The sequence below is a fragment of the Aotus nancymaae genome, unplaced genomic scaffold (assembly GCF_030222135.1).
Source record: "Aotus nancymaae isolate 86718 unplaced genomic scaffold, 86718_ANA_hifiasm-v0.15.2.pri h1tg000014l, whole genome shotgun sequence".
In the NCBI taxonomy this organism is placed as follows: Eukaryota; Metazoa; Chordata; class Mammalia; order Primates; family Aotidae; genus Aotus; species Aotus nancymaae.
This window is the reverse complement of record NW_026988425.1, coordinates 1,290,363-1,316,665: the sequence shown is the minus strand read 5'-3', so window position 1 is coordinate 1,316,665 and position 26,303 is coordinate 1,290,363. Positions and strand designations below refer to the sequence as shown.

The 26,303-nt window shown below is 54.9% G+C and overlaps 1 protein-coding gene across 1 annotated transcript in view; it reads left to right on the top strand.

Moving 5' to 3' along the window:
• The first annotated feature begins 9,273 nt into the window (after positions 1 to 9,273).
• LPCAT1 (lysophosphatidylcholine acyltransferase 1) overlaps positions 9,274 to 26,303 on the top strand; it is a 61,056-nt gene continuing 44,026 nt past the window's right edge. The window contains exon 1 of the mRNA XM_064375848.1: positions 9,274 to 9,524. Within this exon, the coding sequence (XP_064231918.1) occupies positions 9,390 to 9,524 (135 nt within the window). The 5' untranslated portion in view covers positions 9,274 to 9,389. The remainder of the gene's footprint in view (positions 9,525 to 26,303) is intronic.

Genomic DNA, 26,303 nt, shown 5'->3' with positions numbered 1-26,303 from the left:
GGGGGTGCAGGGACCTGGGGATAAAATGTGTGTGGGGGGTGCAGGGACCTGGGGATAAAATGTGTGTGGGGGGTGCAGGGACCTGGGGATAAAATGTGTGTGGGGGGTGCAGGGACCTGGGGATAAAATGTGTGTGGGGGATGCAGGGACCTGGGGATAAAATGTGTGTGGGGGGTGCAGGGACCTGGGGATAAAATGTGTGTGGGGGGTGCAGGGACCTGGGGATAAAATGTGTGTGGGGGGTGCAGGGACCTGGGGATAAAATGTGTGTGGGGGGTGCAGGGACCTGGGGATAAAATGTGTGTGGGGGGTGCAGGGACCTGGGGATAAAATGTGTGTGGGGGGTGCAGGGACCTGGGGATAAAATGTGTGTGGGGGGTGCAGGGACCTGGGATAAAATGTGTGTGGGGGGTGCAGGGACCTGGGGATAAAATGTGTGTGGGGGGTGCAGGGACCTGGGGATAAAATGTGTGTGGGGGGTGCAGGGACCTGGGGATAAAATGTGTGTGGGGGGTGCAGGGACCTGGGGATAAAATGTGTGTGTGGGGGGTGCAGGGACCTGGGGATAAAATGTGTGTGGGGGGTGCAGGGACCTGGGGATAAAATGTGTGTGGGGGGTGCAGGGACCTGGGGATAAAATGTGTGTGGGGGGGGTGCAGGGACCTGGGGATAAAATGTGTGTGGGGGGTGCAGGGACCTGGGGATAAAATGTGTGTGGGGGGTGCAGGGACCTGGGGATAAAATGTGTGTGGGGGGTGCAGGGACCTGGGGATAAAATGTGTGTGGGGGGTGCAGGGATGACAAAGGGAGTGACAAAACATTGGGAATAATAAATATGTTTCATATCTTGAATGGAGTGGCAATTTCATAGCACGCATGTGTGTGTGTATACATACGTATGTGTATATATATAGACAGCAAAATGTCTTTAAATTTATGTGGTTTATTGTATATCAATCATACTTCGATAAAGTCACGATAAAAAGGAAATAATGACTATAAATTTTCTAAATTTTATTAAAAGCATAAACTTACAAATAGAAGCGCAATGATTTCTCACACATTGGTACATCATAATTGATTTGCTCGAAAACAGTAATAAAGACAACAGTTTGAAAGCATATAAAAACGCAGACAAAATTAAAACCTGCTGACTTAGAATTCTGTATCTATCAGGGGAAAAGTCCTACAGAAGCAAAGGTAAAATAAAAAAATGTTTTATATAAATCAAATCTGAAAGATTAGTTGCAAAAAGCTCTGCACTGCAAAAATAGCAGTAAAATTTCTTCAGAGGGCAGGAAAGTGATAAAAGAAGAAACTCAGATCTAAAGAGAGCAATGAGAGTGCTCGAAATGGCAAATGCACAGATAAATGCAAAAGCCTCTTAATTGTTTTTGATCTCTTAAAAACACTTTGTTGAAGACAAAATATATATATCGTGGAGCCTATAGCCTATTTAAGATTAAAATGTACGAAAGCATCGGCACGAAGGATGAAGAGAAGTGAAAGTATCTGCTGTAAAGACCTCCAATTACATGTGAAGCAGTATATTATCTAAAATGTCTTCCAATAACACACATATTAAAAGCAGATACTAGAAAGTTAAAACAAAGAGGTAGAGCTGATGAGCCAATGGTGGAGATAAAACAGCAAATTAATCTGGAAGAATGCAGTGAAAGAGCAAACACAAAGACCAGATAACACAATAGAAAACAAACAGCAAGTGTGTATTTTTAACTCTAACCATATTAACACATCAAATATGGGTAATCTAAACATGCCTATTAAAAGACCTAGATTTTAAGATTAGATAATAAAGCAAGACCCAACTTTATACTGCCTACAAGAAACCTTCTTTAAATATAAAGCCACAGGAAGATGAAAAGGATGGAAAAATATGCCATACAAACACTAAACAGAAGGAATCTGGAGTGACTATGTGAATATCAGACAAACTAGACTTCAGAACAAGAATGTCACCAAAGTAAAAGAGACAAAACATGATGATGAAGAGGTTGATTCACTAGGAAGACATAACAATTTTAAATATATACGTACCTAATAATATAGCTTCAAAATACATGAAGCAAAGACTGACGGCATTGAAAGATGAAATAAACAAATCCACAATTATAGTGGGTCTTTCAGTCATTCATAGAATAGTAACAGAAAAACAGAGATACAGAAAGCTTGAACAAAACTATCAACCAATGCAGCTGATTGACACTCACAGAACAGTCCAGACAAAAACAACAGAGAACCTATTCTCATAATATGCCTGTGAATAGTCATAAACACAGACCACAGAAAGATTGGAATCACACAGAGTATATGTTGTGACCACAAATAAATTACAATAAAAATTGACTGGAAATTCTCCAAATATTTGGAAATTAACACATAACAAAAAAAAAAACCATGTGAATCAAAGAAGAAACCACATGAGAAAAGAGAAAGTGCATTGAAAACTGAATGAAAATGAAAAATCAGCATGCCAACATTGGTGGAATTCAGATATGGCAGTACTTAGAAGGAAATTTGTAGCATTACATGAGGCAGGTCTAAAATCAATGGTCTATACTTAGAACTTAAGAAAGTAGGAACAGAAGACCAAATTAAACCTAAAAGAAGGAGAGGAAAGGAAATAATAAAGACGGAAATCAGTAAAAATAGAAAACAGAAAAATAATAGGAAAACAATCAGTGACTTCAAAAGGTAGCCATTTTTAAAGATCAATAACAAAATAAACTTCTAGCCAAAGTGATCGAGAAAAAGGAAGAAGACACACGTTACCAATACTATGAATGTGAACAAGGAACATGAGTCTAGAGCCCACAGATACTAAAAAGGATATAAGGGATTATGATGAGCAATTTTATGACAGTCAATCAACAGCTTAGATCAAACGGACAAATTCCTGGAAATATCTAAGTTACTAAAACTGACTCAAGAAGAAGTAGAAAAGATGGATAACACCATATCTAATGAAGCATTCAAATTCATAATCTTTAAATCTTTCTGAAAAAGAAAACTTTTATTCCAGATAGCTTCGTTGATGAACTCTAATAAACATTTAAGGAAGATACAATATCAACTCTTCTCACCCTTTATTTAGAAATAGAGAATTTGGAATACTTCCTAACTCACGTTTTGAAGACAGTATTATCCCCATTAGAAAGCCAGGCAAAGGCATTGTAAGAAAAAAACTATGGCCAATGTTTCTCATGAACATAGACACAGACATCTTTAACATGAATTTATCAACTTAACTTCAGTAATATATGAATCGATAGTGCAGTATGGTTAAGTGAGGCTTATTCAGAAAAACAAGGTTGGCTTAAAATTGGAACATAAACCTATCTGATTCACTATATACACAGGACTAACAAGAAAAATTTAAGATAATCTCAATAGATGCAAGCAAGATTTTTGACCAGAATGATTAAAAACTACTTGTTAAACTGGACATAGAAGGGAACACCCTCATCCCTTTTCAGGGCATCTGTGAAAACCCACAGCTTACATCAATACTGGGTACTGGGTACTAACAGACCTCGAGATTGTTAGCAAGACAAAATGCCCAGTCTCAGGACTCTGCCCGGCATTCTGCAGAGGACATCACGGTCAGCGGAACGAGAGAAAGGCATACGTGTTGCTGGCGAAGGAAAAACAAACTTCTTATTCACAGGTGTTATGATTTTGAAATGGGGAAAATCCTAAAGAATCTATAAAAAAAGGTCGCTAGAACTGATATATGAATTTAGCAAGGTTAATGCATACAAAGCAAATATTTAGAATCAGTTGTATTTCTATATACTAGCAACAAACATCTGGAAATTGAAATTAAGAAGCAGTATCATTTACAGCAGCATCAAAACATGAAATAGGAACAGAATTAGAAAACCCTGTGTGAGACCTATGCAATGAGAGTTATAAAACATTACCAAGGGGAAGTAAAGAAAGCCAAATAAACAAGGTCTATACCATGCTCACGGATGGATAACTCGGTATTGCTAAGACGGCAATTTTCCAAATTGATCAATAGATTCGACACAATCTCATTAAAAATCTCACCAATCTTTTGTTTGTTTGTTTCTGGAAACTTCGGTTTGTTGACAAAATGATCCTAAAATTTTGGCCGGGTGGGGCTGCTCACACCTATAATCCCAGCACTTTGTGAGGCTGAGGTGGGTGGATCACCCGAAGTTAGGAGTTCGAGACGAGCTTGACCAACATGAAGAAACCCTGTCTCTACTAAAAATACAAAAAATTAGTTGGGTGGATCACCTGAGGTCAGGAGTTTGAGACCAGCCTGGCCAACATGGTGAAACCCTGTCTCTACTAAAAATACAAAATTAGCCAGGTGTGGTGGCACATGCTTGTAGTCCCAGCTTCTCAGAAGGCTGAGACAGAAGAATCACTTGAACTTGGACGGCTGAGGCTGCAGTGAGCTGAGATCATGCCACTGCACTCCAGCCTGGGCAAGACAGAGTGAGACTCAGTCTAATAAATAAATAAATAAATAAATAATTTCTAGCTGGGCATGGTGGCCCACACCTGTAATCCCAACACTTGGGAGGCTGAGGCAGGTGGATCACCTGAGGTCGGGAGTTTGAGACCAGCCTGACCAACATGGAGAAACCCTGTCTCTACTAAAAATACAAAATTAGCCAGGCATGGTGGCGCATGCCTGTAATTCCAGCTACTCAGAAGGCTGAGGCAGGAGAATCGCTTGAATCCAGGAGGCAGAGGTTGCAGATAGTCGAGATCACGGCATTGCACTCCAGCCTGGGCAACAAGGGTGAAACTCTGCCTCAAAAAAAAAAAATCCCCATGGGGAATCCAACAATCCAGAAGAGCCAAAACATTCTGGAAAAGAGAAAATTGGAGGACTTTCATTGTCTAATTTCAAGACTTAATACAAAGCTTTAGTAACCAGGACAGTGTGTTGTTGGCAGATCAATGGAACAGAACACAGAGTCCAGGAATAGACTCAACTAGATACATAAAATTTTTTTTTTACGAAGTTGCCAAGGTAATTCAAGGGAGAAAGAATATTCTCTTCAACAAATGGTGCTGAAACAGTTGAATATCCAGACGAAAAAATGTAACTAAAAAGGCCTCTGCCTCTACTTTACCGTATACCACGTACAAACGTCAACTTGCAATGGAATACAGACCTACATGGTAGGGCCAAAACTGTCAAACTGCTGAAGTAAGAAAATCTTAATGACCTTGATGCAGGTAAGTATTTTTAAAAGAGGATGCCAAAAACATGATCCCTAAAAGAAAACACTGATAGGCCAGGCGCAGTGGCTCACGCCTGTAATCCGAGCAGGTGGATCATGAGGTCAGGAGTTCGAGACCAGCCTGACCAACATGGTGAAACCCTGTCTCTACTAAAAATAAAAAATAAAAAATAAATTAGCTGGGTGTGGTAGCGTGCACCCATAATCCCAGCTACTCAGGAGGCTGAGGCAGGAGAATCGCTCGAACCCGGGAGGCAGAGGTTGCAGTGAGCCGAGATCCTGCCACTGCATTTCAGCCTGGGTGACACAGTGAGACTTGGTCTCAAAACAGGAAAGAAAGAGAAAGAGAGAAAGAGAGAAGGAGAGAAAGAGAGGAGAGAGAGAGAGAAAGAGAGACAGAAAGAAACAAAAAGAAGGAAGGAACAAAGAAAGAGAAAAAAGAAGAAAGAAAGACCACTGATAAATTGGACTTCATCGAAATTTACAATATCTGCTCTTTGAAAGACAGTATCACTGCTTAACAAACCATCTCAGTCTGTGGGTTGTCAAGGAAGGTCACCCACTGCACATGACAGAGTCCCTCCCGCTGGGGCTGTGTGCTCCCAGGCTGGAATATCCACATGCCCTCTTGTACCCTGGGGTCTGTCTTCATACAACCTCTACAAGTCCAACACAATCAATAGCAGTTCTCCATATAATCCACACACAAGGGTCAAGAGTAATCTTTTTCTGAGACAGAGTCTCACTCTGTTGCCCAGGCTGGAGTGCAGTAGCGCCATCTCAGCTCACTGCAACCTCTGTCTCCTGGGTTCAAGCAATTCTCCTGTCTCAGCCTCCAGAGTAGCTGGGATTACAGACGTGCACCACCACACCTGGCTAATTGTAATATTTTTAGTGGAGACGGGGTTTCACGATGTTGGCCAGGCTGGTCTTGAACTACTGACCTCAGCTGATCCACCCACTTCGGCCTCCCAAAGTGCTGAGATTACGGGCATAAGCCACCGCACTTGGCCCAAGAGTAATGTTTGAAAAGATTATTACACCACTGTAGAAGTCGAAGCATCTAGGATTAACTTAACAAAAAATATAGAATCTTTACATAGAAAATATTTTAATGCTATCAAAAGGGATGAAAGAACATCTAAATACATGGTAAAATAACCATGTTGGTGAAAAATGGTTGTCAAAATTGTGAAGTATCCATTCCACATCATTCATTTAAAAACGTTTTTTGTATTTTCTAATGCTTTGAAGCCTTGGACCCTCGCTCGCCCCAAAGAAGCTGCCTCTCCCAGGGCCAGCCGGCTCTTCCTAAAGTAACATTCTTACAGAACAGGGAGAATGAACAGGGAGAAAGAAGTAACGTTCTTACCCAAGTGCCCTGTACAATTAATGTGATTCAAAAGGAAACCTTCAGTGGGAATTTTCAGCAACTGGGAAAATTTGTTTCCAAAATTTGGATGGAAAAATAAAATTCTCTGAATTGCTACTACAATTCTTGGGAAGAAGTGCCAACAGGAAGGAACCCGCTCCACGGTCCTCAAGGCACACGGTTCGGAAGGTGTAGCCGCTGAAATAGGCCTGCGCCGCTGCGGGAGTAAATGAGCACACAGCCCAGCGGGTGAGAGGGGGCGGCCAGAAGGAGCTTTAGGAACCCCCTGTTCATGCTGGAAGTGGACCCACAAGAGGGAGTCACCGATTGATAAGTGGTGTTGAGAATATTGGGTCTCCATGCAGAGAAAGAAATCTTCAAATGGATTAAAATACAACCATGAAAGGCAGAACTGAAAAAAGATGTTAGAAGAAAACGAAGAACATCTCTTTCTATCCTAGAGATAACTCCAAAATTCAAAAATTAAACAAACGAAACAAAACACCCAGCCTCACCAGAACAAGCAGGGAACCTTGTGTTCTCAATGCGCCCGGAGTATAGGAAACACTTCTCTGTGAACCTACCCTCTTAAACAGAAACAAAACCAGAGCAAGAAGCCTCAGAGATGTGGTTAGCAGCCCCGGGGAGCTGTGGGGGCTTCCAGGAGGTTCCTGAGAACCACAGGGGGACTCCTTTTGCAGTTTAAGGGCGCTTATAAACTCATTTTTCCCTGCTACAGAGAGAAAACTGCTCCTACCTCCTTGCCCAAGACCAGCTTCTCTTAATCAAGCCTCCAGAACCCTCCAGGTCTCAAGAACGTTCCATTACATACAAAAACCAAAGCCTACGCGTGAAGGGGCAGTGTGGGCCGAGGAGCCTCCTCGCTGCTCCTCCAAGCCTGCACCGATTTCCCCATAACCAGCCCCTCCTCCCCACCCCTCGCAGTCCCTAGGAGAAAACTGCCTCCCGCACACGAGTGTCCCAGCACCCACCCCTGGGCACACGCCCTGTGGACCATCCCACCCTCTCCAGCTGCCGCAGAAAAGGAGTCCCCACACCAGACCCCAGGCCCTTCCTTCCCCAGTGCTGGCTCCTTCCTGAGATGGGGGTTTTCAACGTCTCCTGTGGGGCTGCCCTGTTGCCTTCCAGCCGGGAACACGTCCTGGGCCCCTTCCTTGAGCAGCTGCCCTGGATCCCAGCCTCCCGCCAAGCCTCCATCTTCCTCCTCCTACCCTGCCTCTTTTCTCAGGTAGCTGGGAAAGAGCCTCTGTGACTCGTGTGCACTCCACAGCACCCTGCAGGGTGGTCCCCACTGCCTGCTACTACCACTGGCTGGCCTTCCCAGGTCTCTCCTGGACGGGGCAACTCCGTGGACTCATTCCCTCTGGGGGTCCTTGGCTCCTTGGCTGCTCTCTGGGGCCTCCTTGGGTTCTGCTTGGTGAGGAAGAGCGTGCCCCAGTCCTGCCCCCGCTATGCACAGCCTTTGGCCCTGTCTCACCCACCGTACCAGCTGTGCCCCCTGGTGTGCTGACCCCAGAGCTGGGCCTCTGGGCCTCCTCCTGTGGGTCCTGAGGCCTCAGAAGTCCTGAGGTCGGAGGGGGTCCTGAGAGGTCTGAGGGGGTCCTGACGTCTAGAGGGTCCTGAGATCTGAGCGGTCCTGAGGTCTGATGGGGTCCTGAGGGGTCTGAGGGGGTCCTGAGGTCTGAGGGGATCTCAAGATCCCAGGGGTCCCGAGGTCGGGGGGGTCCTGAGGTCTGAGGGGTCCTAAGGTCTGAGGGGGTCCTGAGATCCGGGGGGTCCTGAGATCCAGGGGTCCTGAGGTCCTGGGGATCCTGAGGTCGGGGGGTCCTGAGGTCTGGGGGATCCTGAGGTCGGGGGGTCCTGAGGTCTGGGGGGTCCTGAGGTCTGAGGGGTCCTGAGGTCTGAGGGGGTCCTGAGATCCGGGGGGTCCTGAGATCCGGGGGTCCTGAGGTCGGGGGGGTCCTGAGGTCTGGGGGGTGTCCTGAGGTCTGGAGGGTCCTGAGGTCTGAGCGGTCCTGAGGTCCGGGGGATCCTGAGGACGGGGGGTGGTCCTGAGGTCTGGGGGGGTCCTGAGGCCTGAGGGGTCCTGAGGTCTGGGGGGGGTCTCCCGGGCGGGAGTCACGTGGGACTGGAAGAACCTCCCCCAGCCCGGGGCAGCTTCCAGGGTCGCCGGTGCGAGCGAGGAGCCCGAGGAATAAGAAGAGCGGGGGTCCTTGGTCGGAACAGCCTGGGGCTCGGCACCCTGGGCCCGACCCGCCGAGCTCCCGAGCTGGACGCGTGCCCGCCCCTTCCTCCGTCCCCGCGCGCAGGCGGGCCGAGCGGCGGAAGGGGGCGACGTGGCAGCCTCGCGGGCCCCGGGGACCTCCCTTTCTCCCGGCGCAGGCCCCGCCGTGGGTCCCTGTGCTCCTGCGGCAGCGGGAGGCGGCCTCAGCCCCAGCGACTCTGCGGCCCCGGCCCTACACCGCCCCGGCACCCCACAGACCCCAGAAGAGCTTCCAGGGTGCGGAGCTTGGGCTGGTGCCGCCCCTGCCGGCCGCGGCGGGCGGGGCTTCCGGAGACGCTCCGCCCCTTCCCCCGCCCCGCCCGCCGCGCCCGCCCCGCCCACGTCGCCTCCCGCGCCTGCGCGCCCGGCCCGCTCCAGCCGCCTCGCATCCTCGGCCCGCGCCCGGAGCCCCGCGCCCCGCCGGACCCGGCCCCGCTCGGCGCCACGGGCAGCCCGACCGCTCTCGACGCGGGACGGCGCGGCCATGAGGCTGCGGGGATGCGGCCCCCGGGCCGCCCCCGCCTCCAGCGTAGGGGCCGGCGACTCTCGGCTGCCGGCGCCCCCGGGGCGGAACCCCTTCGTGCACGAGCTGCGCCTCAGCGCCCTGCAGAAGGCCCAGGTGGGTGCCCGGGCGCGCGGCCCCCGGAGCCGGCGCAGACGCCAGGGACGCGGGCCCGGGACGCGCGGCGGGGAGGGGGCCGGGGAGGGGGCCTCGGGCGCGGCGCGGCCCCGAGAGCGGCGGCGCAGTCCTTCCCCGCGGCCGCCCCTCGGCCCGCGTCCCCAGCGCCCGCACCCGATGCCGCGGACCCCGCGCCGGCTTCCCGCCGCCCGCCCGCACGTCCTGGCCCCTCAGCGCCTTCCTCCGGGTCCCCGCGCCCTGCTCCTCCCCCGGGACCCCGCACCCGGAACCGGGCCCACCCCCGTTTCTCTGCCTCCCGGGACCCCGACCCCGACCCCCGCGGGAGCCTGGACCCGCTTCGCCGGTCCCCGCGCTCGTGCCTGGTCCGGGCCCCACCCGCCCTGGCAGGCCCTGCGCGCCCCCGGGAGACTCCGGAGCGGCTTCCCCTGGACGCGGCCCGCTGGCGGGAGGGGACCGCGGCGCTGGGTGAGCCTCGTGTACGGGCCTGGGCTGGCGGCAGGCGGCGTGGGGCCCCTGTAGGGTCCCCTGTAGGCACACGGGGCCCCTGCTCTCTGGCTGCATGTCGCGTTCTGGGGTGCGTGCTTCGTTCCTGTTGTAAGGGATGCTTTGTCGGGTCTGGTCTGTGACCAGGATCAACTTTACGCAACCTGGGCTGCCACGTGGGAGGGAGCGGTTTGCTGAGATCCTGCAATGGGACGGTGGTGTGAGGGAGACCCGGCGGCGCCGCGGGGAGGGGGCCTGTTGCTGCGGGAAACCACCGGGGACGTGCTGGCTCAGCCTGGGTGTCCCCGCTACCTGGCTGCCAGCTGGGCTTGCGGTGGCCTGAGATCCACTCTCAAGAGGGCCTTTTGACTCCAGAACAATTCTTCCAAGCAACCACCACTTCGGCTGTCTGTGGGGCTGTCCAGTTTCTAGGGAGCACACTTCCAATTGTGAGAATACGATTTCCGGGAAGACGGAGATTTTTGAATGCGTAAAGTATCGGAAACAACACTAAAGTGAAAAGTTCTTGAGACTTTGAGGTTGTCACTTCCCCAGGATGCCTGCTTTTGCTCAAAGCCCCTTGATGGGGCTGATCCTCATGGTGTGGAAGGCGACGGTGAGCAGGAGGGCCCGATGGTGCCGCCCTCCCGCGGACACACAGGGTGAGGTCGTCCCCAGCCTGGCTCCCAGGCCCCGGCCCCCGCCACCGAGTGTATCCCGAGCCGGACTCTAGGGCTGGGGCGGTGCCGGCCCCTCTGCCCGCTGGCCCCTGTGCCCACTGCTCTGCCTGGGCCTCCGTCTGCCTCATGCCGTCCCCTGCCGTGCGCCGTGCTTCTCCAAGTAGGGCTTGGGATACGGTCGCTCATCCTGTGCCCCTCACCCATTCCTCCTCTTCAATCCTCACCCCACCCAGCCACCAGGCTCTCTCCCTGAGTCACTCTCAGCCCAGCAGGCTTTCTTCCTCCTGCGCTCTGCTCCTCAGAAACCCCCGGGGGTGCCCCATGAACTCCCAACCCCTGCTGTGGTTTCCAGGGCTTTCACAGCCCCACTGCTGCCCCAGCTCTGTCTTGGCTGCCTCAGGAGTCCTCTCCCTTCCTGCCTTTCCTGGTCCCTTCTGGCTCCCTGGGAGAAGCTTCAAGCCCCTCCTCCCTGGAGGTCCCCGGAGGCCACTTCCGCATCCCTGTCATAGTTGCGGCCCAGGGTCAGCAGGAGCACGGGGCGAGCTGTGTTTTGTCTAAGAGTGTGTGCCCACTGCCCTGTCGAGAAGCTGGGCAGAGACCCTCATGGTTTGGGTACAGATGTCAGGGCAGAGCCAGAAGTGCCCAATCCCTGGGCCTGCTTTCCTCCCCAAGTCCTCAGAGCAGCGAGCTGCTCCCAGTGGCTCTTGGGCAGGGGGTCACCAAGAGACTCCTGGTCCGGAGATGGGAGGTTGAAGCTTCAAGTAGCTTTTCTCCCTTGGGCTGAAGCCAGGCAGAGATCCTGGCTTTAGGCGTCTCAGCCTCTCGGAGGGAGGGTTGCCTTGTACGCGCCTTGTTCCCGCTTCAGAGGCCCCATCTGAGTAGTTGGGAGTATTTGTACATCCAGTTGCTTCTGCTGGATGTTGCAGTGTGTGGCTCAAGGCTATAGTGTGTAAATGTTCTCAAAGTTCTCTGCAGAAACATTTTGCTTTTCACCAAGCATTGCTTTGCAAAGCTTTTACTTTTATGTAATATATTCTTGTAAAGTTTCCACAGAGTGAAATAGCCTATCTTTCTTCCCCAAATAAAGAAACCGGTCCAGTAGTGGCTGACACACTTGAGAACCATCAGAAACCCAGCTAAGTTCTCAGTTGAGATAAACCAGTGAGTACCTGCATTTACCTGTGAGCATTTGCCCCCTGGGAGGGGCTGCTGGGTGTCTTCGGATTAATGCCATGTGGGGACACCTCCTCCTCTGGCCAACCCATCTGTCATTTAACTACAGATTTAGCGAGGAGCTTAAGTACCTCTTTGGACAGAAAACAGTACATTAAGATCTGAAAAGAGGTATCAAAGCCAGCAGAGTCTGTAATACATGCAATGTTGTAATCCCCTGGCTAAAGCAAGGATATAGAGTTTAGAATGGTGAATAGTATGGCGTAGGGTCTTGGTGAATTCAGCCAAAGTTCTTCATAGTCACACATTAATGTGTTGTTTTGAAGTCATGAAGTGGTTTTCTGTCACCCAGGGTTTTCGCGGGACTCTCCTTGGAATCTGTGGCTATGAGCATTTCCCACCCTGGTTCTGATGCATTTGCCCCATTTCCAAAGTCTGTGCAGCTCAGAACCAGAGTCAGCAAGAATTTACTTCCTGGAAAGCCTAACGCAGCTTGGAGCTGAGTCCCTGGACGGGCGTCACTAGCTCAGAGCGGAGGAGGCTGCTGGGTGCCCGCTTGCCCATGCTGGCTAATCCACAGAGAGGATTAGGGTGAGGGTTGAGTTCAGGGACAGATTCTGCCCCTCCCTGCCTGGTGGCCCTGCATGGAATTTACCCAAAAGTGGGCCATCTTTTTCTCCACATTTTTATACAAATGCCTGAGTTATGATTTGTTTTAAAAAACTCAGGAGCAGGACACTGCCTTCTCAGCCTCACTCCTAAGTCCCGTGTGACTACCGTGGAGCAGGAAATCCTGTGCCTGCTACCCTGCCGGGCTCCTCACGCAGATGGCTGTGTTTGCAGTGTTCCTGACCCTCGGTGTCCCCCAGGCACACATGCACAGGGATGGGAGTTTCTCAAGCTTCTCTGAGCTGCTCTGGCTGCCCACTGGATCCCTGGGTGCTGCCTGCCTGGATTCAGTAAGAGGGCTCTTGGCTCAGCCCCAGTGCTGTGCAGCAGGTGTGGAGGGCTGGGGTGGCCCAAGGAGATACCCTGTGGGAGCACAGGGCAGTCACAGCCCATGGAGGAGACACAGGCGAGTGCCTGTCCCTTGGGGAGGGTGGAGAAGGCCAGCCTCAGAGGCCTTGGAGACAGTGCCAGACCCTCAGCCCCCAGCTGCCTTCTGATGATCTGGGTGTGATGGTGCCAGCTGTTTTGGCCCAGTAGAGGCCCAGGGGTCATTTTTCCATGTCCTCACCCCTGGTCACTGTCATCCTCTGTCTCAGGAAGAACAAGTAAGGACACAGAAGCCCAGGTGCTATGCCGTCTCCCAGGCAGGGAGGGCAGCGTGGGTTGGCTTAGCGTGGACGCCTGTCCTGACCTCCCAAGGAGCCCTGATCTTAGGGAACTGGCTTTATTCTCTAAGTCACTAAGAGCGCTCCAGGAATCCTTTCTAATTTTCTCATGAAACCTATTTGTGGTTAACTTTGAAAAGAGGGAAGGGGGATTCAAAATTGGGAAAGATTTTACTTTTCATTTTTTATAGCCTTCTGTCCTAAAACTTGGATTTCTAACACGAGTGTGTATATGAGAATATGTGTGTGTACACGCGTACACACACATATACATGCAAGTATACACATACACATAAACACACCCACATACACAAGCGCACGAACATGGTTTTGTTTTACAGCTGACAGCAAAGCACCATCAGTTTCACGCAGAAGTCTGTGATTGTGGTGTAAAGCTCGTCTTAAACAGACACTGTCTTTGCACTCCTGTTTCACCGTGAGAAAGAGCCCTTTATCCTTACATTGTCAGCACCCATCTGTGCCGACTTTTAAACTCTGCAGCTTCTGGTCTGTTTCAGGCCTCGAGTCTGGCGTGAGCCGTGAGAGCCGCTTTTTCCCCTACACGTGCGCCCTGCTCTGCGCACTTCCTACAGACACGGCTTCCTTCTTCCTACATCAGCCCAAGTGAGGTGGCACCTTCCCATTGCCAGGCAGTGCTGACACTCAGGACTGCATCCCCTCGTCCCCTGTGTGGGGAGGCACTGCCAGGGGTGGGGGCTTCTGCCTGGGGACAGCGGCCTTTTCCAAACCTCGATTTGACTCTTGAATTTCAAACGTCCCCTCTGTTCCTGTGTGAACGGTGGTCTTTAGAAAATGTCAAGCTGTGGTCACTACCTGCTTCCATTTCATTTAAATCGTTTCTTCCTGAGAGTGGTACTCTCTGCAGTTGAATGATCTATTTCTCCTATAGAAGTGTTAGGATTTGGTGCCCACAAAAGTGGCCACTCAGGAGCCCTGCTGCAGGTGCCGGGTGCAGGACTCGACCACACTTTCTGAGTGTTTGGCCGATGGCCAGTGCCTCTTGTGCCCACATGGGCAGAGCGCCCTCAAGTGCTATGAGGGCCCAGGCAGTGGAGAACACGGCTCCCACCGCTGTCGTCTGAGGAGGCACCCTGGGCTGTACTGCTTGGCTGTGTCTGGCTGGGAGTGTCCAAGCCGGGCTTCCCCGAGGTCATCCGTCTTGCTAAGCCATGTCCCTGTCCCTGATGCAGAGACTGCAGGCCGAGCCCTCCTTCCCTTCATCTTCCTGTTTCCAGGGCCATCGTCCCCACGAGGCCCGCGACAAAAGTGCCACGGTTCCCACAACGTCCTGGGGCCGTGCCTGCTCCCTCCCTGTTCTGTGGGCCTCCTGTGGGTGTTGGGTCATGCTTACCATTCCCGGTTCTGGTTTCCAGCATCTCTAGGGTAAACCTTTAATCTAGCTGTGGATCATTTTGAAAACGAGCCCAGGGAAAAAAGCACGATGCTAGGCTCATGTTTGGAAATAACATGATTTTCCAATGTGATCAGTGTTTGTCCTTCTGAAGCCCAAGTCCGTTTGCAACCCTGGGTGATACTTTGTGCTGTGTTAACACCAGCGCGTCCCTGGCTTCTCAGCTGTGTTCCAGCAGCGTGAGCTTAGGTGTGTTGAAGGTGAGGTGCTGTTCTTGAACTTACACACAGTCAGCCCTCGACTGCCCTCAGTGTGGTCTCTGCTGTGCTGTGATTGGTGGCCCTCCAACCTCGTCCCCTGCCCCCTCGTCCGCTGTGTGGGGAGGCACTGCCAGGGTAGGGCTGGTACCTGGAGACAGCAGCCTTTTCCAAACCTTGATTTTACTCTTAAACTTCACACTTCCTTCTTAGAGCCAGAGGAGTGAGTGACTTCCTCTTAAAAGTTAATTTGCCGCATACAAGCTTAAACAAAAGAAAAGAAAGAAAACAATCTCTCTCCCAGTTCTAAATGTTTCAAAACTCTTGGGGTAGAACCAAGGCTGGGCCAAGATGCTGGGCGGCAAGGGTCCTGGAGCCGGGGAGGCCTGGTGTCCAAGCACAGACGCGACCTCGGCGCCCCTGGGACAGTGGGGATGCCGCCGGGCTGGGCGGGCGAGGATCAGGGATGGAATGCCTGGGCTCTTTGTAGTGGAGTCTGTTTGCTGTCCTAGGCTACCCCTGGAGGGCTTAGATCCACCTTTCTGCAGCAGTGAGTCACTGCCCCTATCAGGGAAGGGTCATGCTCACCTCTGCGCCATGTGAATCATCATTGTGACATCATCGCGGGTCCTGTGCGTCCATCAAGCTCAGCATGTCCCAGTGATCTGGGTCATTTCCGCCTCCCCAACAACCACCCCCGGGCAGTGGCCTCCAGCCCTCAGCAGCCCTCCGCCTCCATCCACAGCTGCACGTCAGGCTGGTCACCTCTGTCCCTCCTTGTGCTCAGAGGAGTGGACATACTTGCCAGGGCCCACAGCCCCTGCCCACTCCCGTTCCACCCGCTGGCCAGCACCAGGGGTCAGCCTTGCCCCAGAGATGTTACTGATGGGCCAGGGGCCTCCCTGCAGCTGAGGGGAGCGGGATGTACTGGGTGGAGGGTCTCCCATAGCTGGGGACAGGGCCAGGATGTGCTTAGTGGGCTCCCTGGAGATGGTGGCACAGACCCACAATTTTGGGGACAGAGGCACTCCTGCAGCTTGGGGGAGTGGGGGGGAGCCAGGATGTTCTGGGGGGCTCCCTGTGTCTGCTGGTAGTGTGAGGCAGGCTGTACAGGGCAGGCTGGGGGCTCCTGCAGCTTTCGAGGGGCTGGGCCAGGATATGCTGGGGGACTCCCCATATCTTCGGGCAGTTCGGAGTAGGATGGGCTGGGCAGGCTGGGGGCACTTGCAGCAGGCGCCCCTGATACAGGCTGTGCTGGGGGCAGGGCTGCCACCGCAGGGGGCTTGGGAGGTGATCTCCACCAGGGCCCCCCTGGCTTTCTGCAGATATTTTTTAAACAAATGCGAGCAGTTGGAAATGTCACAGATCCTAACTTTCAGGATTCTTTCTACTCAGACCGTGCAGAAGACTGGGGAGATAGGCACCTTGGGAGGGTCTGTCTCAGGGCCTGCGCTGAGTGGGAAGGGTGCTGCCTTGGGGAAGGGTTCCCTGAGGGAAGGCGCGGTTCCCGAGGTGTGGATGAGGGTCCTGTTACGGCTGGAGGTGGAAGGTGGGGTCCTGGTGGAGCGTGCAGGTGGGTCTTTTTGTTGGAATGGAGCCTGCTTCTCTTGAGCCCCGCATGCATGATGTGTCGCTGTCTGCAGTGCCTGCAGGGTTCCCAGCCCCTGAGGTCCTCCAACACCAACAAAGCGAAATGCTGCTGCAAGCCTCGGCCTGTTGGGGGCGCATACCCAGCTCCGGAATTAAAGTGTGGAAAAGGTGCACCTTGGTCAGGGTGTGTGGCCTTTGGTTCACTTCACCACCTATGGGCCCCGTCTGGACTCTGAGTCCCTCACTGCGGAGCAGACCCGCAGTGTCCTGGGACACAGTCTGGGGCTCAGGAATGAGCTGCTGAAGGAACAGTCTTAAGAAGCAGGCTGCCTGTCACTGAGAGTGCTTGGCGTTGGTGTGGCTCTTCTCTGTGAAGCTGTGAGGCCCATGCCCCTGCAGATGGCCCCGTGCCGCTGGGGCAGCAGGGCTGGCGTTTTGACCCTGTTTGTTGTTTTAGGCTGTCGCTCACTGGGCAGATGAGGCCGGGGCCTCCCTGTGCCTGGCCTGTGCCAAGCCCCTCGTCCCCAGCATCTGTGCTTCTCCTCCCCTCAGCCTCAGGGACAAAGCACGGCCCTGCCGTCTCCGGCCTCTCCCCAGAAGCTGTGGTGTGGGCCCTGCCCGCGTGCCGCCCATCTGGCCACGTTCTCATTGGAGCTTCTCCACTGCTCCTGGGGCTCCAGGGCTCCGGGGCTCCCAGCCTCTGGGGCCCATTTCCACACGTGGGAGCTTGGCGCCTTGAAAGCTGCCTTCCGAGGAATGTAATCACCGGTGTCCTGCCCCACAGGTGCCAGCCTGTGGAAATAGGTCAGGTGTAACCGAGTCCCTGCGTCCTCCAGGGAAGAACCTACAGCCAGTTTCTGCTTTTGGAGCTTAGCCTGCTCCCACAGTGGAGTGTGTACAGCCCAGGAACACACTTCTCAGTGCTTCTGCTCCCTTCCCTCCTGTTTCTTCTCATGAGCACCTGCTGTGAGCAAGGCCCTGCCTGGAGCTGAGCCCTTGGGGTGACCAGACAGCCATGGAAGGGCCTCCCAGCCTGCAGCCTGGATTGCTGTGGAATCTCACGTCTAGAGTATGGGGCTGCAGGATGGACATGGGGGACCTCATGTGGGGACCAGAGGGACAGAACTCTAGCTGGGAGCCCCAAAACCTTCAGGGAAGGGGGATTTGTGCAGAGCTTTGCAGGTGAGAAGGCATGAGGACTGTTTGGGAGACTGCGTGGGCAGGACCTTGGAGAGCAGTGGGTCGGCCCTGGCACCTGCCTGCCATCTGTCATCTTGAAGCAGGGACTGGGGCATTGGCTGTGGTGCCCACATAGCCACCGTGCCTGGGCCCTCTCTCCATGGGGCCTCTGCACTGTCTCCTTCAGATTTCTCAGCTGAGCTCGCACCCGCACCCCATGCCCTTTCCCCACAGGCCCACATCTGGATGCCTGCGTGTGCCATCTGAGCCGGGGGTGCTGCAGTCTCCGTCGGTCTCGTTCTGACTGCATCTGGACACCCTTTGTCCTGAGCGCACATCACAGGTGCTCAGAAAGTGTCTGCAGAATGAGTAAATGTGTTTTCCTTCACACACCTTTGTACTCAGTTACCTACAAACAGCAGCTGTGTGTGGGCATCGTGCCCTGTGCGTGGGCATCGTGCCCTGTGCTGGGTCGCAGGTGTGAGCCAGGGCTTTAGGGCGCCCCCAGTCCAGACAGCAGCAGCCCTGATGGGAGGAAGATCCAGGCGAATGCGTAGGCCATACCTCGGGGGGCCCAAGGGAGCCAGCCCACAGGGCACAGCCTCATTCCCAAGGCGACAAGGTGTCCAGGAATCTGCATTTGTAGCACACGAGGGGAAGAGTCTGAGACGTGGCCCTCCCTGGGTACTTCAGCAAGCTGTGTCTTCTCGGGTGACTGCAGGGCGCTTCCCCAGAGGTTAGGGTACGATTCCACAAGAGGCGCAGGGATAGAGAGCGAGAGGGAGGCTCTCCTGTGGGGATGCTCTTGGGTTGGGGCAGTGTGACCCCTCGAGTGTCTGTGGGATGATGATGCTGAGCTGCAGAGAGCGGTCTCTGCTCCAGAGACACCTGCACCCCTCCAGGCCCGCCTGCCCTCCAGGTCACGTGCCAGTGGCCTGAGTGGTGTCGGTGTCACCCCAGGGTGCTACCTGCATGATGCCATGGAGTCCTGGTGACCACGCTGGTGCCAGCAGTCCCACGCCTTCCCTGTATCCTGGACTCACAGGGCAGCTGCTTGGGTGTTGGTGGGGGTTCCCTGGTCATAGGGTGGCATGTTGCAGGAGTGCCCAAGAGCAGACTGGCTTTGATCCCGTACAGAAGTGTGCAGCATCCCTGGAAGACGCCAGTGGATGGAAAATAGAGGGGTCTGGGAAAGTCACTGAGCTGTGTGGGACTGCGGGGCCGATTTGCAAATTCAGAGGGAATTACTGAACACACTTATCTCGCAGGCGATGGTGCTGAGGGTTCTGGTGAGGACTGCAGAGTAGCGATGACAGCAGCATGAGATGGTGCGGCTGGTTGAGGGTTTGAAAGGAAAAATAGTTCAGTTTTAGAAAAGCTATATTTAATTTTAGATGTGAGTGGGAGAGCAGAGAAGAAACAGCTTTATATATAGCCGTAAGCACGGGCTCTGGGGGAGCGGTTCCCGTCGGGAGGCAGAGATCCTCCTTGGAGTCACACGGGGTGGGGGCGAAAAACTCCAGAGGGTGACGTCGCTGAAATCTCAGGTCAAGGAAACAGTGGGTGTTCACAGGCCAGGGAGAAAAATACAAAGAAACCCACTGCAGATTTGGCAAAAGCTTTATACACGTTCATGTAAATAAGCAATTTACACAACAGAAGTGGGAATACCCGGTAAAAATAAATCGTTCCTCCTGATGAAACTGTCCCTGCGGACGTGGCCTGCACTGCTGGCAGCCCCTCCCACCTCCTGCAGGCCTCACCTGGGACCTGTGGTTCCTGAGGTGCCCTGGGCGGCTGCGTGTGGCCGGAGCCCGCAGCGGTGCTTCACGATGCCAGCTTTTCGTGTTTCGCGTCTGTCTTTCAGTATCGTAACTCAGAATCAATTGTGGGCGTGATCGCTGATTCCGTATTTAGATGCAGCGTTCGATTTGGACCAGAAGGCATGAATAAAGGTGTTTTGGTGATTGGGGGAGACAGGAAAGGAGGGCGTTTCCTGCTGCTGCCTTGCTCAGTTGGTGTCTGTGGGTGCTGGACGGGAGTCGGTGAGTCCCGAAGCTCCTGCCGGCTCTCAGATGCCGAGGGCGTGCCCGCTCCCTCCACTGGGATGCCTGGGAGAACTGCTGTGCTTTCAAAAGTCGTTCTTTCTCTAAAAGGAAAAAGCAAAATGAAATTCGATGTAACTTTTCCCTCGTGCCCATGTCGAGAGCGGTCCTAGGATCTGAAGCATTCCCAAGCAGCTCTGCTGAGTCTGTGAAGTCTGTGTGGGGCCTCACACTGCCCAGGGTCCTTCGCTCATTCTGTTCTGGGGGATTGTGTCTCATCTAAATCAGGTGACGAACAGCTTGCTTTCTGTTAATTCATAAGCAACAAGAGTGACCAAGATTGCTCCCTGAGCAGTGGGTCCAGCTCACCCCTGCCCCTTCTGCCTCTCACCACTTCAGTCTGCTTCAGGAAGCCCGTGACCCTGTCCCTGGGGCCTCTCAGGGGAGTCTGGAGGTGACTAAGGCCAGACCCCCGGGGTGGCTTTGAGGACGGCACAAGCTGGCCCCAGAAGCTGCCGTTCTCTTCGCTTCCGGAGGAGCCCTGGCTTCCCCAGTGGGCCTGTACATTCAGCGCTCCAGCTGCCCTGCCAGATAGGGGCCCCTCTCCCCGGCAGGAGAGCCAGCCAGCCTTAGTGGCCCCAGAGGCAGAAGGCTAGGAGGCCACCTGAGGGAGTGGGTGCTGGGTCCATTTTGGAGGGGGCCCAACAGGAGTTGGTGAGAGAGGAAGTGGGACACAGGAATGGCAGTACCCTGAGAAGGGAAGGCTGGAGAAGGGCTGGGTGGGGCCGGGGGTGGGACATCAGCTGGCAGGGTGGTAGGTCACCTGCCAGCCCTGCACACCTGCAGGGACTGAGTAGCATCTGAAGGTGTCAGTGTAGGGGTATTGGCCACCGTCCAAGGGCTTGAGAGTTCACAGAGTCGGGGGGGTCCCAAGCTTGTGGATTCCCCGACAGCCACCCACCTCCCCCAGGGCAGCCCTGCACACCAGCCATCCTGCAGCCCTGGCTTGTGCGCTGACCTGTGACCCCCTGGGAAGGCTGCCCTGTTGTCCCCTCTGGCCTCACTTTCCCCACTTGTACAAGGCTCTCCACAGTGGGTGGGTGTTTTTGCTCTCTAGGGTTGTACCAGCCTCCTGGGGCACACGGCTGCATCCCTGGTGGGATTTTCTCTGCCTTCCCCTCCGAGAGTGAGGTGACCTTCTGGGTGACACAGGGAAATGCGGCCTGGCCTTACCCGTCTCTGCATCTTGCTCAGCAAATTCTGGCGTGCCGTACGCACCTCATTCTGGGTGCGTTATTTGGGGCTGGCTGTTAGAGAGCTGTATTGTTCCTTAAACCACTTCTTCGGGTCCCACTGGCCTTTCCTTCTATTTGGCAGTGTCCATGAGCAGCTCTGCTTGCTGCCGCCCAGTGCTCTGGGTTTTTGGACTGGGGCGCAGACTGGGGCCTCTGGGTGCATCCCCTCAGCATCTGAGGGTGGCCACGGTGCCTCTGTGCCCCAGGCCGCAGTGTCCTCAGGGGTTGTGGGAGCCCACAGGTCAGGGCGCCTGCCAGTTCCGGACGCTGTGGGCCTCAGTGCTGCCGCCTGGAGGCCGGCTTGGCGGGTGCTGGGCCTGGGAGCCCCTCACTGTGTTGTGAGCTCTCAACCCAGGCCCCACCTAGTGCATGACTTCACTCCCTAGTCACACACCTCTGCGTGTTCCCCTGGGACCGTAAGCCTCAAAAACGCTCGGGTTGCAATTGAATGTTGACCCGGTGGCACAAGGCACCAGCCCTGTGCTGCTTCTGACCTCAACTCTCCCACCTTGGGATCCATCCCTGGTGCCCTGTGTGGTCATCTCGCCCACCTCAGGGTCCATCCCTGGGGCCCTTTGTGGCTCGGAGCTTCTCTCTTGACTGGCTAGAGGTGCTTGTCACACGGGTGACTTCTGATTCACTTGTCCCCAGTGGCACCCTGGGTGGCATCCTGCCCTGCTGCCACTAGCAACGAAATCCGCAGCCTGGGGCCACCTTCCCGATCGCCCAGCCCATGTGCTCAGCTCCTGGGACGCCTGGCACCAGTCTCAGCGAGGGCCTCCCTCCCCTCCAGCCCGTGAGACGCCTTGCCCTGAGCCGCACAGGTCGTACCTGGGCTCTTGGTGGAAGAACCGCTAGAGAGGCGCCCCAAGAGGTGTCTCCTGCTGAGCCCCAGCATCGCCAGCATCTTCTGCCCACACGGTGCCCTGGACGGGTTGTTACAGGAGGCCAGCGCCCGCCCTCCACGCACCTGCTCTTCTCTTCCTGTTTTGAGCCAATGGAACCTCTCAAAGGAGGAGGGTGCAGAGCCTTCTCAGACACAGGAGCACCACCCAGGGCTCACCAGAAGGGTGGGAGCTCCCAGTCAGCCGAGCCCAGTGCAGGTTCTTTTGGCAGCGAGGTGTTTCACCAGAATCTGTTTCACCTTCCCCAGAACCCACCTTTCCCAGTTCCCAGTGAGCACCGCCCTCCCTCCCTGGCTGTGCAGCACTTGGGCTCCTGGGTCGTGCTGCGGGATGAGGGCCATTGGCCCTGGCCCCTTGCTCCCAGGAGCAGCCTGCAAGCCCCACCCCCATGCCTTCCCTCCCTTCCTTTTCCTCCCAGTTTCTGGGTCTCTGCCTTTCAGTGCCCTCCAAGGATGGTGTGCAGGGATGGGGTAGATGGAGCACTCACTCTGTGAGCACAGTCTCTCTCTGTTTCCATGAATGAATCGGAAGCGTCTGAGAAGCAGAGACGGCCGGGATGAGGCTGCGGCAGCCTCTGGACAGCAGGCGCCTGTGTGCGCTGCTGCACACCTCACCGTGGGAGGAGTGGACATTCTTTCATAGATCTGCAGATGCACTGTCACATATCCTGTGGAATCAGGAGAATTTTTTCTCCAGAATTAAAGCAGCAATGTGGGCTGCACCTTCAGGAGGAGCATTCCTGTGAGCTGCCTCCACCGTGCTGACCGTGGAGCTTGGGAGTGGCTGGCTGTCCACCCCTACCGCCTGTGTTGGGTGACACAACCCCACACCCTCCAAGGCTCCAGGCCCCCCACTTTTGGGCAGCCTCCCCCACCACCACCTTGTTGCGGGTGCACTGAAGCTCCTCTTGCTGGCTGGGGCACTGCAGCGTGGCATCTCGAGCACTGCAGTGGCATGCATGCACACGAGAGGGACCGCATGTCCTCTGGAGACCCTCGTGTCTCTGGGTTTAGCACTGAGCGTGAAACGCCGGGTAATGCCGGGGCCTGGGACTGCTGACGGCACTGGTGACCTTGGCAGAGATGAGGGAGGGGTTTGCCAGCTGCCTGACGTCAGGGAGCTGGGCCTGGGCATCGTGACCACCGGTGCCTTCACTCAGACTTCTAGAGAGTTCCAGGCCAACATTAGGATGGGCTTGTTTACATTTAAAACAAGAATCATCACTTTGATACTGTCTGTTATGGGAAATTTCAAACATATGTCAAATATCTTTCTCGGCTCAGGCTTCTGTCATAAAGTGCCGCAGACGGGGCTTAAACCCCAGATGTTGTTCTCTCACCGTCCGGAGGCTGCAGTCCGAGACCTAGGTACGGCAGGACCGCTTCCTCCCGGGGCCTCTCCTGGGCTTGCAGGTGGCGTCTTCTCCCTGCGTCCTCACAGGGCCGCCCTCCGGGTGTCTGTCCTCATCTCCTCTTCTTACAAGGACAGCAGGCAGGTTGGATCTCGGCCTCCATGTGACCTCTTTCTACCTGAATCATCTCGTTAAAAAAGACCCATCTCCAAATACAGTCACTTCTAGAGTCCTGGGGGTCAAGACATCAACAGCAAGTGGGGAAGGGAGTCAAAATTCAACCCAGAACACCAAAGCCGTCATAATACAGTGGGCCCCAGACCTGTCCCCAGCCCAGAGAAGGATGGCGTATGGCCAGGCCGGGTCACGTGAACGCCCACTGTGCCCGCCCTGCTTGGCGTGGCTGCTGTCACAAAGGACCACAGACGGAGTGGCCCCTGAACAGCAGGCATGGATTTCTCACCATTCTGGAAGCTGAAGCCCCAGGTGCCGGCAGATCTGGTGTCTGCCAAGGACCCCCTCTGGGTTGATAGAGAGGGCACCTTCTTTGTCCCCACAAAGTGGAGTGTGAATGAGCTCCCTCGGGGCTCTGGTGCCCGTGGATTAAGAGGGTCCTCTGGCTCCTGCTTGTTTGCTACAATGGATTTGGGCTGTTTTGTGGAGTTTTTTGTGTTGTGGTGTTCTCTGCATTTTCTGATTGATTGAACCTTCGTGTTGTCATCGGGGTTTTCTGGAAGCTGGTTGTTGCATCTAGACCCAGAGAGGGTGGGTTCCCACTGGGCTGCCGTGCCGCTTCTGCACCAGACTTGGCATTGGCTGCTGCCGGACCTGACCCCAAGTGTGTGAGAGCCGGGTAGGCCCGAGCCAGCCCTCAGGACATGAGCTCTGCCAGCTTCCCTGATGTGGGCTACACCATGGTGCTGGGAGCCCCCACGCCCAGCCTCTGCCAGCTTCCCTGATATGGGCTGCGCCATGCTGTCCCGGCTTCATCTCTGCATTTCCCCCTGTGACCTGGAACAAACCTGTCTGAGGAGCCCTGGGCCAGTATTTAGTGGCTGCAGTCTCTACCAAAGCTCTCCATGCATGTGGGCAGGTCACTGCCTGGACATCCTGAGGATGCTGGGGATGCCTGGTGCCAGGTTAGGACAGGAAGTTCAAGTCCAAGTTAAATTGGCCACTCGAGCACGTAACGCACTGTGTCTGTCAGTGCTCATACGGGCCACTTCTTTTGTAAAGGGACAGTTTATTGTAGCCGACTTTCAAGTAGCTGAAGTAACTCGACCTCAGACACAGTTCCTCAAAGAATTATGCTATGCACCCTCACTTATGGCTCACACACAGTGGCCACATTGCTTCCTCCAGCTGGCGTTTCTCAGGGTGATCAGGCTCCTATGGTGACAGCCGGTCCACAGCCATCAGCAGCTTGTCTTGGGAGGGCCACAGTGCGGGTCTCGGCGTCTGCAGGCACCCACAGCATCCTCCCCAGTTAGCTGCTGCGTGGTGGCCCAACCTATGGTCACTGGAAGTGTGGCCCGCGTTCTCCTCTCTGAGTCCCTCCCTCTCCCCCCATCCAGCTTCTGGTCACACCGCCCGGTGGCTGCTCCAGCTCCCCACAGCTGCCCTCCTTGTCCATGTGACAGTCTGCTTGTCCCTGTCCATGACTTGCAGTGATATCTTGGGCCACACACTGCCCCTGCTGCCTCTGGTGAAGACACCAAGGGGCTTCCATGGGAGCCTCTGAACCAGGGTGCCGGGCCTCATTTGGGTGGGGAGAGGGTTCAGGGCCTCACTTGGGTGGGGAGAGTGTTCAGGGCCTCACCTGGGTGGGGAGAGGGTGCCGGGCCTCGCTTGGGTCTGGAGAGGGTGCCGGGCCTCGCTTGGGTGAGGATTATACTATAAACCCTGCCCTCTCTGCCAGGCATCCCTATGGCTTCTGGTCTGTACACATACACTTGCTCTCTCTGGCCACTGCCAAGCTGCCTCGGGGAGGAATGGCTGTGCCCAGTGCAGCCACTTAGTGCCCTGAGCCTCCAGTGACGCTGCCTGGGAGACTGCACGGCCAGTCCTCTTTCCTTAGAGGGCCTTTGTTCTGGGAGTTTCTGGTCTGGCCAAGATTTTCTAAGAACCACTTTGCCTGCCCAGCACCTCCCTTTGCCACCCATGCCAGCACTGAGGGGCTTGGCTGCCGCAGCCGCCCCAGCCAGCTTCTCTCTGCGTCTCTGCCACACTGGCCTCTCCTGGCTCAGGGACCACAGAGTCCATCCAAACCCATCTGCACCAGGGCTTGGGGGCATGAGGAATGGAGGGAGCCCAGGGGCTGGGCCTGAGGCTGGATGCGGGTGTGGGGCCTGTAGGGGAGACAGGTGGACAGAAGGTGCTGGGAGCACAGAATCTTCTGGAAGGAGCCACAGCAGCCTCCCCAGTCCTGTTCCCCTTGGTCAGGGCACCCGGCTCCTGTGGGCAGGCCAAGCCTGGCAGAGAAAGAGCGCACAGGCCTAGTGCTGGGTGAGGGGAAAGGCAGGGCCGTGGGGACGCCCGGGCTCTTCACCAGGAGCACTGCCCCTCCTCCTACCCGGGGCTCCTGGAGGCCCCCCTCCAAGCAGTTCTCATAGCACTGCCGGAGCCGTGGGGACGCCTGGGCTCTTCACCAGGAGCACTGCTCCTCCTCCTACCTGGGGCTCCTGGAGGCCCCCCTCCAAGCAGTTCTCATAGCACTGCTGGAGCCGTGGGTACGCCTGGGCTCTTCACCAGGAGCACTGCTCCTCCTCCTACCTGGGGCTCCTGGAAGACCCCTCCAAGCAGTTCTCATAGCACTGCCGGAGGCCTGGGGAGCTCCTCTCTGGCCGTGTTCCATCTCCATCTCCACCCTCCACTCATCAGCCCTGTTTGCCGAGGATCAGCGATTGCAATTGTGGCTCACAGGCCCCTCTCCCAGCTGCCGCTGAGCTCAGAAGCACGGGCTACATTCCCCAATGCACCACAAGCAGGCGCATGGATGTGTGGGTGGAGGGTCACATGGTCTCACAGCCTTCTGGGATCCCACAGGAGCAGGCGCACTGACGGGTGGGGAGGGTCACGTGGTCAGGCATAGTAG